Source organism: Crotalus tigris, unplaced genomic scaffold, assembly GCF_016545835.1.
Source record: "Crotalus tigris isolate CLP2741 ecotype Arizona unplaced genomic scaffold, ASM1654583v1 scf7180000018030.5226217, whole genome shotgun sequence".
Taxonomy (NCBI): domain Eukaryota; kingdom Metazoa; phylum Chordata; class Lepidosauria; order Squamata; family Viperidae; genus Crotalus; species Crotalus tigris.
In genome coordinates this window covers 3,451,651-3,464,143 of record NW_024096786.1, presented here as the reverse complement: position 1 = coordinate 3,464,143, position 12,493 = coordinate 3,451,651, and the positions used below count along the sequence as shown (strand labels likewise).

The 12,493-nt window shown below is 31.8% G+C and overlaps 1 protein-coding gene across 4 annotated transcripts in view; it reads right to left on the bottom strand.

Annotated features, from left to right (window-relative positions):
* The window catches only part of STXBP5 (syntaxin binding protein 5), a 110,039-nt gene that overhangs the window by 12,176 nt on the left and 85,370 nt on the right, over positions 1 to 12,493 (bottom strand). For 2 of the 4 annotated variants that reach the window (XM_039346869.1, XM_039346872.1), the window contains 4 exons: positions 12,417 to 12,482; positions 9,993 to 10,052; positions 9,847 to 9,894; positions 2,684 to 2,734 (listed from right to left, as the gene is read on the bottom strand). In XM_039346869.1, the coding sequence (XP_039202803.1) occupies positions 2,684 to 2,734; positions 9,847 to 9,894; positions 9,993 to 10,052; positions 12,417 to 12,482 (225 nt within the window). The remainder of the gene's footprint in view (positions 1 to 2,683; positions 2,735 to 9,846; positions 9,895 to 9,992; positions 10,053 to 12,416; positions 12,483 to 12,493) is intronic. The other 2 variants (XM_039346870.1, XM_039346871.1) reach the window with 2 other exon arrangements.

Below are 12,493 nucleotides of genomic sequence, written 5' to 3'. Positions count from 1 at the left end.
AGACAGTTAATTGACTATAGCTCCCTGTGAACTATAGCGAACCTAGACATGTATGGTATATTTAAGTCATACTACACAGTAATATTTTGAACAGGAGAGTAGCTATCATTATAGTTTTCTCAAAAATAAATGTTACATTATACATGACGTACTACTTCAAATATATACAGCCATTTTCATTTTGATGAAAACTAGGTGCAGCACACCTGAATGGAAAACTTCTTTCAAATCTGTCTCTCTGGCATACACATACACACAAATATAAAACTATGAATTCCAGTTTTATTGTTAAGCAGCCATTATGAAGGTATTTTTAACCTAATTTCAGTAATTTTGATTAGTGATACAAAAAGGAAATAATTATATGAATGCTTAATTATTGGAAACAGCACAGAAAAAAAACAAAATAAGTATAGTTATCCAGAAGAAAATAAAAATCCAGACACTGAAACATGTATCAACAACAACCAACCACATAACCTACTGAATATGATTTTAAAGATGATGAGATTGGAAAAGATATGTTTACTAAATAGTAAAGATTATTAAGATAGTGATAAAATATAGTAAATGTACCGAAGCATAATTAAAAAGAATTCATGTAAAAATCTGTTTGAAGGTATTGGAAGGGAAGTAGCAAGTTATTTGTTCACAATCTTTTCAATGTCATTTTTAAGATTTAGAGCCTATCTTATAAATTTCTAATTTAATCTGCAGGAAGCAGAGTCTGATAATTTTAGAGAATGTACTGGATAATATCCTAGTAAAGCTATATTGTATATATTATATATTAGATGCAATAATAACACATAATGTGGGGCCCTGATGGTGAGAATATGCCAATTGAGAAAGCTCTGCATAGGGAAATATTATCAAGCTGTTTCAGATGGTTTTTGTGAGTAATTAATTATACTATTTATTACTGCCTTAACCTAAATTGTAAATTTAGTATTTTTTCAAAACCGCAATTTTAATATAGCGAGCAGAAAATCGGGTACAGCTATAAATAACTGTATAAGCAATTGATGGGACAATTCTAGTGTGTTTCAAAAGGAACTAAAATATTCCTTGAAAAATTAAGGATCTTCTTGGATACACTCATCACTCTATGCTAGTAAACGCTGAAAAGTACTATTTGTTTCACTTTTTTTAAAAAAATATAGTGAATGGAAAAGCAGAAGAGCATGCTAAACATTTTGGATATAGATTGACCCAAGTAAAAATAGTCCAATGCCTCATGAACAGATGCTACCCTTTCCTTGTACAATGTGGCTGTCTATAACTTTCCTCCTTACCTACAAACTCCAATATATCCCACAAATCTATTCTGAAACTTTCTAAAATTTCCAGAAAATTTTTTGAGGCTTTCTAAAGAATAAGAGTTGGATTGCTCCCAATCCCAATTCCACTTTTTCCAACAGAAAAAGTTCTGTTAACAGAAATAGATTTCTGATTATACTCATTGCCCAGATCTTATATCTTTGGAATTATAAGACTTCTAGGTCTCTCTTAAGATCAAAATGTTTTTATATGTTTTGTTACAATGTAGTCAGTATGTTTTTAGAATAGTGTTTTATAAACTGTTTTTACTTTTTAAATAAAACAAAGAATTGAGAAAGGGATGAAGAATTACTAAAGTATTAATATAAAATCTTACAAAAATGAACAAAAATTGAGAGTTTTATATAAAACTGAAAATAGAGAATTAGGTGATTTGGTGAATTCAGCCTCTTTTGACTAAGTTTCTATGCATTTTTATTTGCTTTACAGGATAAAAATATTTTGTAGAAGCACTTTCTGGGGAAAATAATACTTCAAGAGATTAGTAGAGTTCTCCATAAGAAGTTTAAGGTAGCAACATGATTGAATAAAGTTATTAAAACAGATTTTAAATTGAGTTCAGCCCACTCTACTGATACATCCCAGATAATAAAATGTCATAATAAAGAAATGTTAATTTAAATTTCAGTCAGGCCAGGCTCTAATTAACCACGAGTTTCATAATATACCTGAACCTTCAATATATTTCTTCATCTTCTACAATTACAAAGTGTTTTTGAAAGTAATACTGTCTTCAGAAACATTTATTCAGACCCTTACAACAACGAACAAGAAAATTATGACATACAAAATAAAGAGCAATGTTAAATCTCCTTAAGGCGGTTGATACCTTATATGAAAGTTGATTTAAACAATTAGCAAATTTAGTATTTATTTAGTTGCAGATTAGACAAAGGATATATCTATTTAGATACCAGACATACCAGAGCATATTTAAAAATAATTTGTCAAAGAGAGATTTGTATTTGCATTTTCCATCTAATTATTTACTACTGTTATTTATTCCAAACTGAAAGTTATGTAAATTTCCTGATATTATTTTTGTTTTCTATTAAAGTAATAGTGTAAGTTATGAAAATTAAAAAATAAACTATGAACAAAATTATACTTCTGTGGGTGATATTTTTCATGGCTTTTAAAGAGGAACATAAAAATAGTTCCAAACTGAGGGCAAAGAAATTGTAAACATGCACTGCATCAAAACTTGGAACTGAATAATGGAAAATAAATGAAAAATTTCCCTACTTAGATGTGTGAAATTTCAAAATACACAAGTGTGTATTTTTATAGCCTTTTGAAAGAGTATAAACACCATTAATACAGGCTTTGAACAAATACTTACCTAACTCAGGTTTCAGTTCAGTTGGTAAGCTTAATTTTCTAGACATCTTTGCTGAAAAATAATGTATAGTTTTGTAATAAAACTAAAATGATCATATTTTCAGAGAATATGAAATAATTAAAATTGTCAGTTTTCAAATTCAGAATTCATATATTAGTTCTAAGCAAGGAAGTATGTGTATGTAAACGTACATTTATGAAAAGTTTAATTACAAAGGTGCAATGAGAGTATGACAATTACTTTTTCTGGAATTAAAGCAAATTAAAAATACTGATGTTTAAAATTATTAGGCTTTCAAATGTCTTTATTGTGGTACATTAGGTGTTCTGATTTATATTTGTGCTCCCCCAAATACATATTTTAATTAGTACCAATCAAGATGGAGCCAAAGTTATTTAAATATCTTTTACAAGACAATATTCTGTCCCAAATATTGCAATTCTAAAATGGCAAAGATCATAGAAAATTGCCAGATTAGAAAGATTTTCAGAATTATAGGAAAATTGACACATCACAAAGGGTAAAATATAGGGCTTCATAGGACTATTAGGGATGTACTGCTAGCATATTTATAAATGATGCTTTCTGACAACCACAGCAGTCATTGGGATGAGTGAGCATTCTCTTTCTAATGAGGAAACTGTGTCCCACTATTCCTACTCCTAGCTTAAATAGGGAAAAGGAAAAGAGGTTTTCAAAGAGACATTCTGTCCCTATTATTGAGGACAGATATAACCTGAATAAAGAGGATTCTATTATTTGGTTATATAATACAAGATTTAGCCCTTAAAGCTTGCAGCTGCTAAGAATAAAATCTGTTTCTTAAGGCATCTTGTGAAACAGCTTTTTTTAAAAAACATGTTTTACATCAATAAATAAAAACAAGGCCATGCTTTGCAGGAAAATAAAATATTAAACAAATACACTATAGTGGCTAAAATCTAGAGTCAGAAAGCTTTAAAAGAATCTAAATGAAAAAGCCTTGTAACATAATTAGGACTGTAGCTACTATAAACATTTCCTTTTCATCAAGGATTCTTGGAATTAATGTTTCCAGGAAGCTCTATCAATTTCCCCTGCTTCAGAAAATACAAATTATGATAATAAAAGGCCTGGGGATGGAGCTTTCAAAGGCTGTTATTTGCTACTGCTTTTTGTTTTAGAATAATTAATTTGGTTTAAAGGTAACTGGAATAAAATTGTTTTATGTTATGTAAAATCACAATTTGTATTATATTTGTGTATATTGCTTTATATGTTGTTAGTTTCAAATAAGATTGAAAGTAGTTTAACATGTTCTTTGGTATTAAATTAACAATCTAGGCAGCTTAATCCTTATTAAATACAATTTTGACAGAATTTAATACAATTATCTCTTTTTATTTTTAGGGGAGTTTTCAAAATCCACAATGAAAATCTTTTCACCACCTTGAAGATAGACAAAGACAGCAACACAGGTTCATGCAAACTTGAATCCACACAAACAGTTTAAAAAGGCTAAGTTTGTGACTATAAAAATTAATAAAATATTGAAAAAAAGGCTAAATTTCTGTGGGCAAAAGAAACCTGAAGATTGGAAATTATAATTACTATAAAAGCATTTCTCCATCTTTTTTCTATTAAAAAAATTGTACCTTTACTCATCCATTCAAGTATACTGCACAATAACCAGTAAATAGTTTACACATGGCCAAATAATCTCTAATAAATAAAACCAAAGATTGTTGACTATTATCTGATTAGATCAATCCACACTTGGAAATAGCAGCTATACTTGTGTTTCACTTAAAATACAGGTATAATAATCTGATTAATTTTAATCAAAAGTGTCACTCCCTTTTTAAAACTGTTATCCACTGTAAGGCAGAAGGACTATTTGACAAGGACTTTATTAGGCCCTATATATTAAAAAAAATGTTGGTACTGAATGATAATAAATATATATTAAAAGTGCTTATCTGGGCAAATTCTACACAATCCACAAAGCAGAAAAAAAAAATAGTCACCAATGGCATAACACATAGGTCACCATCTAAATTCTAAATACTGAAATAATGATAATTATATATCATATATTTCCATCTCAATTAAAAAAATCACAATTATAATATATATGATGTGTGTGCATACACACACACATATATACACATATATATATATACATATATACATACATATATATACATATACATATATGTAGGTCTTTGGTTACATATATATACATACATACATATTTGTTTTCTGAGGTTTTCGCGGGTATTTGTATGTAGGTCTTTGGTTGTTCGGGTTTTCTCCCACGTAAAATTGGAAGTGTCTTGGCGACGTTTCGACGAAGTCCCATTCGTCATCTTCAGGCTGGTGCTTTCAGCTTCATGCTTTGAGCAGCAATGTGTGGTCTTAGCTGTTTATTCCTTTTAACTGCCAGTGGGGGTATGAACTGATTGGGTGGGAGCTTGGCTGTGTTCTGATTGGGTGGAGGTGTGTTCTGAATGGTTAGGGGCTTGGCTGTGCTCTGATTGGCTGGGGGAGTGTTCTGTTTGGTTGTGCTCAGGTTAGTCTGAGTTGCAGAGGGGTTTAAGATTTTGGGCTGCCTTGCTATTTTCTGGCTTCGCGTTCGTGGTCGTGTCTCCTCTTCATGGAGGGTGTCAGTTTGCTTCATGTATGGATTTTTTGTGTTAAAATGATACCAGACCCACACTCACAAAAACCACACAGGATGTCACCACCAAACATCCATGCAAAAAACAAACCCAAACCCACACCGATTATGAGGCACGACCACAAACCAGAAGCCAGACCACAGCTGCATCATTAGCCACTTTAAACCCCTCCAATCCATACATGAAGCAAACTGACACCCTCCATGAAGAGGAAGCATGACCACGAACGCGAAGCCAAAAAATAGCAAGGCAGCCCAAAATCTTAAATCCCTCTGCAACTCAGACTAACCTGAGCACAACCAAACAGAACACTCCAATCCCAGCCAATCAGAGCACAGCCAACCCCCCAGCCAATCAGAGCACAGCCAAGCCCCTAACCAATCAGAACACACCTCCACCCAATCAGAACACAGCCAAGCTCCCACCCAATCAGTTCATACCTCCACTGGCAGTTAAAAGGAAGAAACAGCTAAGACCACACATTGCTGCTCGAAGCACGAAGCTGAAAACACCAGCCTGAAGATAACGAATGGGACTTCGTCGAAACGTCGCCAAGACACTTCCAATTTTACGCGGGAGAAAACCCGAACAACCAAAGACCTATATACATACATACATATATATATTGGAAATTTTGATGGCACTGGGAAAATCTGTGTGCTGGCAAAATTTCCATCATTCAATTACAAAAGGTAAGACCGCTTGGAACACATACTGTATATTATGCTGATACATTACAATATCCTAGGTTCTTGGGAGAACTTGATGCGTAGGAAGGTCACACCAACTAAAGAACTGGCAGCTAAGGTTTCACACTGTTGTGTATGTAATAATTTTATTAACAGTAGAAAATTTTATTAAAATCTATTGCTTTAAAATTCTATATGCAAGACTATTCAGGGCACTATATGCTCCTTTTATTTTTTTCTCAACTCTACACAACTAGTGTTAAATACAATCATGCATTGTTTGGAGCTAATTTTGGCACTACAACATGATTTGTCAAACTGATCTCTCCATCTTGTCCCACTTATTATAGAAATTTATGATAGATTTAATCTAATACTTTTCTCATTTTATACAGAAACAAAATCACGTGTTATCTAGTTTATTATTTTTGACAAACATTTGTAGATAAAAACTTTTTTATTTGCTGAAAATGATTATTGCAATTAGGGTAGAAACTGAACTAGAAATTACTTTTGCTTAGATTTGCTTTCTCATCTTATTATTAACAGGAAGTTTGGAGAATTTTATTGTACATTTGTTTTGAATGGCAAGGGGAAATATAAACAATCAAATTCCTCTAACGTTGAGAAACTAATATTTATTTGCAAATCTTAATGAACTTCCTTAGGGCATTTGAAATTGCCAACCATTCTCTGGAAGCGAAAGGTATCTTTCTCTAAAAACAAAACTTCATGAGGCTGGTAGTTGCAGGAAGCATTTTTTGATAGACCTGTGAATATGAATTTAAACATTTCTAGAAATTGTTAATCTTGAAATAAACCTTGTTTAATTTTGATCCCAGAAAAAAAAGTAAAAAAAGCATTTAATAATATAAAGTGGTACTATGAAACATAAAACATGCTATGTAAATCTTGATTTACTGATAAAATTAATGTTGCTGCATTATCCCCGTATTTCTCCATTAAATAACAGGTTAGTAAAAACCCAATTATAATTTACAAAGTACTAATGAAATTAAAATAAGATTAACACAACAAAAGTAAACATTTTATCTTTCAACAAAGAATGCAATGCTTTCTTTCCAAACTATTAAATTTGCTACGATATATTTTGAATCTGAAGAGCAAACATAATGGAACAGAATGCACCTTCTAACTTTCCCTGAATCAAGCAATCATTTTCTTGCTTTTCACTGCAATCTTAGTCCTCTGAGACCTATTCAGGCAAGCAGGAAAACAGATAAAGAGTGAAGCATATAGTCATAGGCAAAGGAGCAAGAAATTCTTTCCCTTCTCTTATAAAATGAAAATATCCCTCCCCACTTCTCAAGAAACTAATCCTAACTCTTATTTTAAGAAGACTATGTGTCCTAAGTACAGCAACTGGAATAATTCAGTACAGAAAAGCTTGCAGTTGCATTGGGTATTAGGTATCATTGGTGGGAAAAGCTTGCAGTTGCATTGGGTATTAGGTATCATTGGTGGGATATAAAAGTTTATAATACCTAGAAATTTTGTCATTTTTTTTTTCATAATTCTAAAAAAATAAAAATGCATTTACCTTTCTTCCCAATTCTTCAGTCCATTTTAATCCCCCCAATTCTTCAGGAAAAATGTAAATCTCTTTTTGAAGAAAAAAAAAAAATCTTTTTTGTCCCCTCCAAAAATATTAGTTTTGCAACTATTTATCTGGAATAGTTACGTGACCACAACTACTTTTCCATTTAGATGTTATTTAATCGAATGAGTAATTTTTATTTTTCTCTGTTACTTAGTCAAAGCAATTGCTGCAAGTAATCATAAGTGTCTTTATTTTGAGGAGTCTAATTGTAGATGACAACAGACTAATAGGAAAACGAATACCTTAAAATTACCGTATGTTCCGGCGTATAAGGCAACCCGGCGTATAAGACGACCCTCGACTTCGGCGCTGAGTCACATGCCTAGAAAGTCGTCTTATATGCCGGAAACTACCGTTATTTCTGGCATATAAGACGACACGGCATATAAGACGACCCCCGACTTCGGCGACGATTTCAACACTTTCAAAAGTTGTCTTATACGCCGGAAAGTACGGTAAGTACTTTTATTGCTTCATAAGAGCCGTGGCGGCACAGTGATTAAAATGCACTATTGCAGGCTGACTCTGCCCACTGCTAGATGTTCGAGTTTCACCGGCTCAAGGTTGACACAGGATCCCATCCTTCCAAGGTCGGGAAAATGAGGATCCAGTTTGTTGGGGGTAATATGCTGACTCTGTAAATCGCTGAGAGGGCTGTAAAGCACTGTGAAACGGTATATAAGTCTAAGTGCTATTACTATTTATTATATTACATTGAAACTATTATATTTACTCTATTTCCTGTTTGATTCATCCATCTTTCTCCATTCCTAGCATTAGCTGAATGGCACAGGATCCATCCAGAAGAGCCTAATATTGATGCTACTAAAATAACATAAATACAATTTTAAAATCTACATTACATTGCTAGTACAACATAAATGTATCTAGCTGGTTTGGTTATTATTATAATATAGTATAGACTTTTTCAAAATGAAATATAACAAATTTCATTGAGAATGCTTATCATTCAATACCATTAATATGATTTTAAAAAGTGTATTTTTTTCAAACCATTTGCTATAATACATGTCACCATGAACTTCTTTCTGAATTCTAATTTCAGAAGAACTATAAAGTAAGAATGATTTCAACACTCTCACTCAAAAACTGGAAGTTACTAGTCAATAGTTTTATCCAGGGGTCTTCAAACTTGGCCCTTTTATGACTTATGGGCTTCAACTCCCAGAATTCCTCAGCCAGTGTGCCTGGCTGAGGAATTCTGGGAGTTAGTCCACAGGTCATAAAAGGGCCAAGTTTGAAGACCCCTGGTTTTATCAAATATGCAATTAAATATATATAAAGTCTTTGAACATTTCTAAAAGAAAAGAGATAACATTAATTTGTCAGGTGTCTTTATTTTTATTTTGCTATAAAAAGACAAATTTAGAATGACCCAAGCTCTGTGTAAATAAATAAATAAATAAATAAATATCTTCTGAGATAATCAGAGAAATAAAAATGACAGAAACTGAAATGTAGTTTCAGAAAAGCCTTTATAGTGTAATAATATAATATATGCTCAAGTGAGCATCACGGAATTAAAGTACATATTCCCAGATACAGGGCCAAAGAACCAAAGTTTTAATTTAAGCAGAAAACCAATAACGTTATACTTTAAAATAAAAAAGCAAAATAACCATATCCAAGCAAGAAACTATTCCTGTCTCTCCTTTATGTTAATTCATCATTCACCATAGTTAGATCCTTACAACAGAAGGGTTCAATCATCATTCACATGTACTGCAAATGTTACAATTTTCAATTTATTGTCAAATATATTAGCTTGGTTAGCAGTAATTCAGAAATAAAAATGTGTCATACTTTTATTCTTAAAATTGGAAAAGATCTATAATGATTCATTTCAACATAATTCGGTTTATTCAAGAGGATCAAGTTACAAATGATTTATGCAGTAATGCTTCCACGATTGAACTTCTTCAATATTTTAAACTTGAAGCCAAATTTTTTTTGGTAGAGGAATGTGTGCATAAAATTAGAAAAAAAATTAAGAGCCCATCTCCTTGATTAAATAACAAAGCAAAGTATTTTAGAAAATAAGCAAATAAATGGTTAGGAGAGTATTAATTTAACAGTAATGCACTGCAGCTTGCTTTGTTTTACAACTGAATTAAGCGCTGCATAGAATAAAGTGCTAGGAAGGAGCAAAGGATATTTTTTTCTAGTTCCTACCTATATCACTGGCTATCATCTTGGAAAACTTTCTGCTTTTGGTTTTCACTGCAAATAATATTTTGATAGAAAATGTCAATTTACTAAAAAGATAAGCTAGTGAAATTAATGATAATACTGTACTCTTAGAAATAAAAATACTATACCCTTTTCTATAAAATTATTCATTTTTTGTTCATCACCAGAATTGTTGGGGGAACCAGAACCTACATGAGTGAAGACAAGAATGAAAGGAATATAAAGAAAAGAGGTTCAAATAAAAATACATACAGGCAAAGGAATTGGAACAGATTGTAAAAATAAAGAAGAGACACAATGTCCTAGTCAGTATCAAATGCAATGGTAATCTAAAATATATAAAATCAATAAGTATGGATAACTTTCATTTTTAATTTTTTTGTACTGGTAAAAATGTCTATATCAGTGGTTCTCAACCTGTGGGTCGGGACCCCATTTGGGGTCGAACGACCATTTCACGGGGGTCGCCAAACAAGGCTGTCCGCCATTTTTTTCTCCTTTTCTTTGGCCACACCCCTGGCACCTGGTGATGTATAAGTGGTTGGGGGTCACCACAACATGGGGAACTGTATTATGGGGTCGCGGCATTAGAAAGGTTGAGAACCACTGGTCTGTATAATGTTCAGCTCTCCAATTATATCTCCTTCTGTTGATGCCCACAGAATTGGTATAAGGACCTCAGTTTTCCAGACAATTCTGTATTTCCTATGTCACCATGTCATTACATTTTCAATCAGACACATAACATTATTTTGGTTAATAATCATTTCCTAATGAAAGGTAATCAAACTCTATCTGTTAAACAAGTGCAGATGGTACATATTTACTCAATACTGTAAAGAAAAGTAACATTTGACAAGACTGTTTATGTTTAACAAAAAAAGTTCACAGTGCAATGCAGACAATATAATTTATATTTTAAATTCAGTGGTAAATTATATATGTAGTCAATCTAAATGAAAAAGAAAAAAAATAAATTAAGATTGAAAATACATCAGTGAAAATTTTCTTGAATAGTAAATTATAAAGTGCCACTCTTCATTTCAAAGCAGAATGAACCTAAAGAAGAGGAACTGAAAAAAATTGGATACAGTGAGTGATTTATATGGTTTCCTGCTTTAAAAATAACTCATTTAGAGAACCTCTCAGAATATCTGCACAAAACAAATCTCATGTGTGTAATGTTTAGAAGCCATGAAGAGTAACAGACTTGGCTGATAAAATTGAATTGAAAGGTTAGGATTTGCATGTTAGTGATAAGGAAAAAAAACTCTATTACATTCTCTATGATAGCTTACCATTAGAAATCTCAATCCTATCTAAATTGAGATGACTCATGTTAAAAAATGAAAATACAAGGATACTTGCCTTTACTATTTCTTCAGGAGAATTTAAGCAAAATTTAAAGCATAGTTGCTTTCCTATATATCAAAACTTTGCAAGAAATAATGTTTTACTTACCTGTAAAATTACTTCTAAAAATAACAAAACCTTATGGAAATACTATTTTAAACTATCTAAGAATCTATGTTGAATTTTGGAGCCTGCTTTATTTATTTATTTCAAATGATAGCTAACCTTGTTCTCCAATATCATATAATATTACAATTAAGCTCAAATAAGTAAGGGACTCCGCTCAAAATAAATTAAATCCTTTAAAAGAAATAATGAAAATCCAAATTAAACCATCTATGGCAGTGCGATCTATCCCCCCCCCCCAATTTTTCTATTAAAGCCCTTCCCACCAATAGTGGATATTTTTATATAATATTCCTTTTCCTGCTTGCCTCTCAGATTGCTGTCAGTGTAATAATTCAGGCTACAGGAAAATGATGGAATAGAATGAAATAAATGATTGCAACCACACGTTAAAATTTGAATTGATAAAACGATCATTACACTCATGTATTTAAGGAACATATTATAAATAATCATTTTGTATGCTGACTCAATTATGAATATTTTTGATACCATCACTGCTTTTTGTTTTTATTCTAGATCTCGCTCTGATCTTTCCATCTTACTACCAGAATTAATATATATGTGATAAAATCTTGGATGTCTTCTAAATAAAAATTACATCATTCACTTATAAATTGAAGCTCATACCAAAGTAAATTATCACACTCAATTGCAAACTTTAGTTTCTGATTAAAGAAATTATGCTTCCCAATAGAATGACAGAACAAATTTCATATTTGCCTATGGTTAGAAAAATACTCCATGAAATTTCAGGGATCTAAGTTTATTTGAAACACATAGTCCCAGGTAATTAAAACACTTCCCTCATATACTGTAATTATTATTGCCAATAGTATACATAAATTATAAGTACATAAAAATGGATATGGCCTATTTGTATATTAAACCAAGGACAAACTTTTCACCTGATAAAGATATTAACAGGACCACATACTTGCTTGAACTGTATATATGAAAAATCATTGTGAAGTTGTGAAGTACCTTCTGGAACCCAAAAATCAAAGAACACCCCCCACACTAATATAGCATTTGAAGTATTATTTAAACTGTTTGCAAATTTAATTAATTACCTGAAGTGGGTGACTTGCAACGATCTTCTTGTACTGTAGTACTCTCATTGATATCACAAAGACCTGCTGTAAAACAG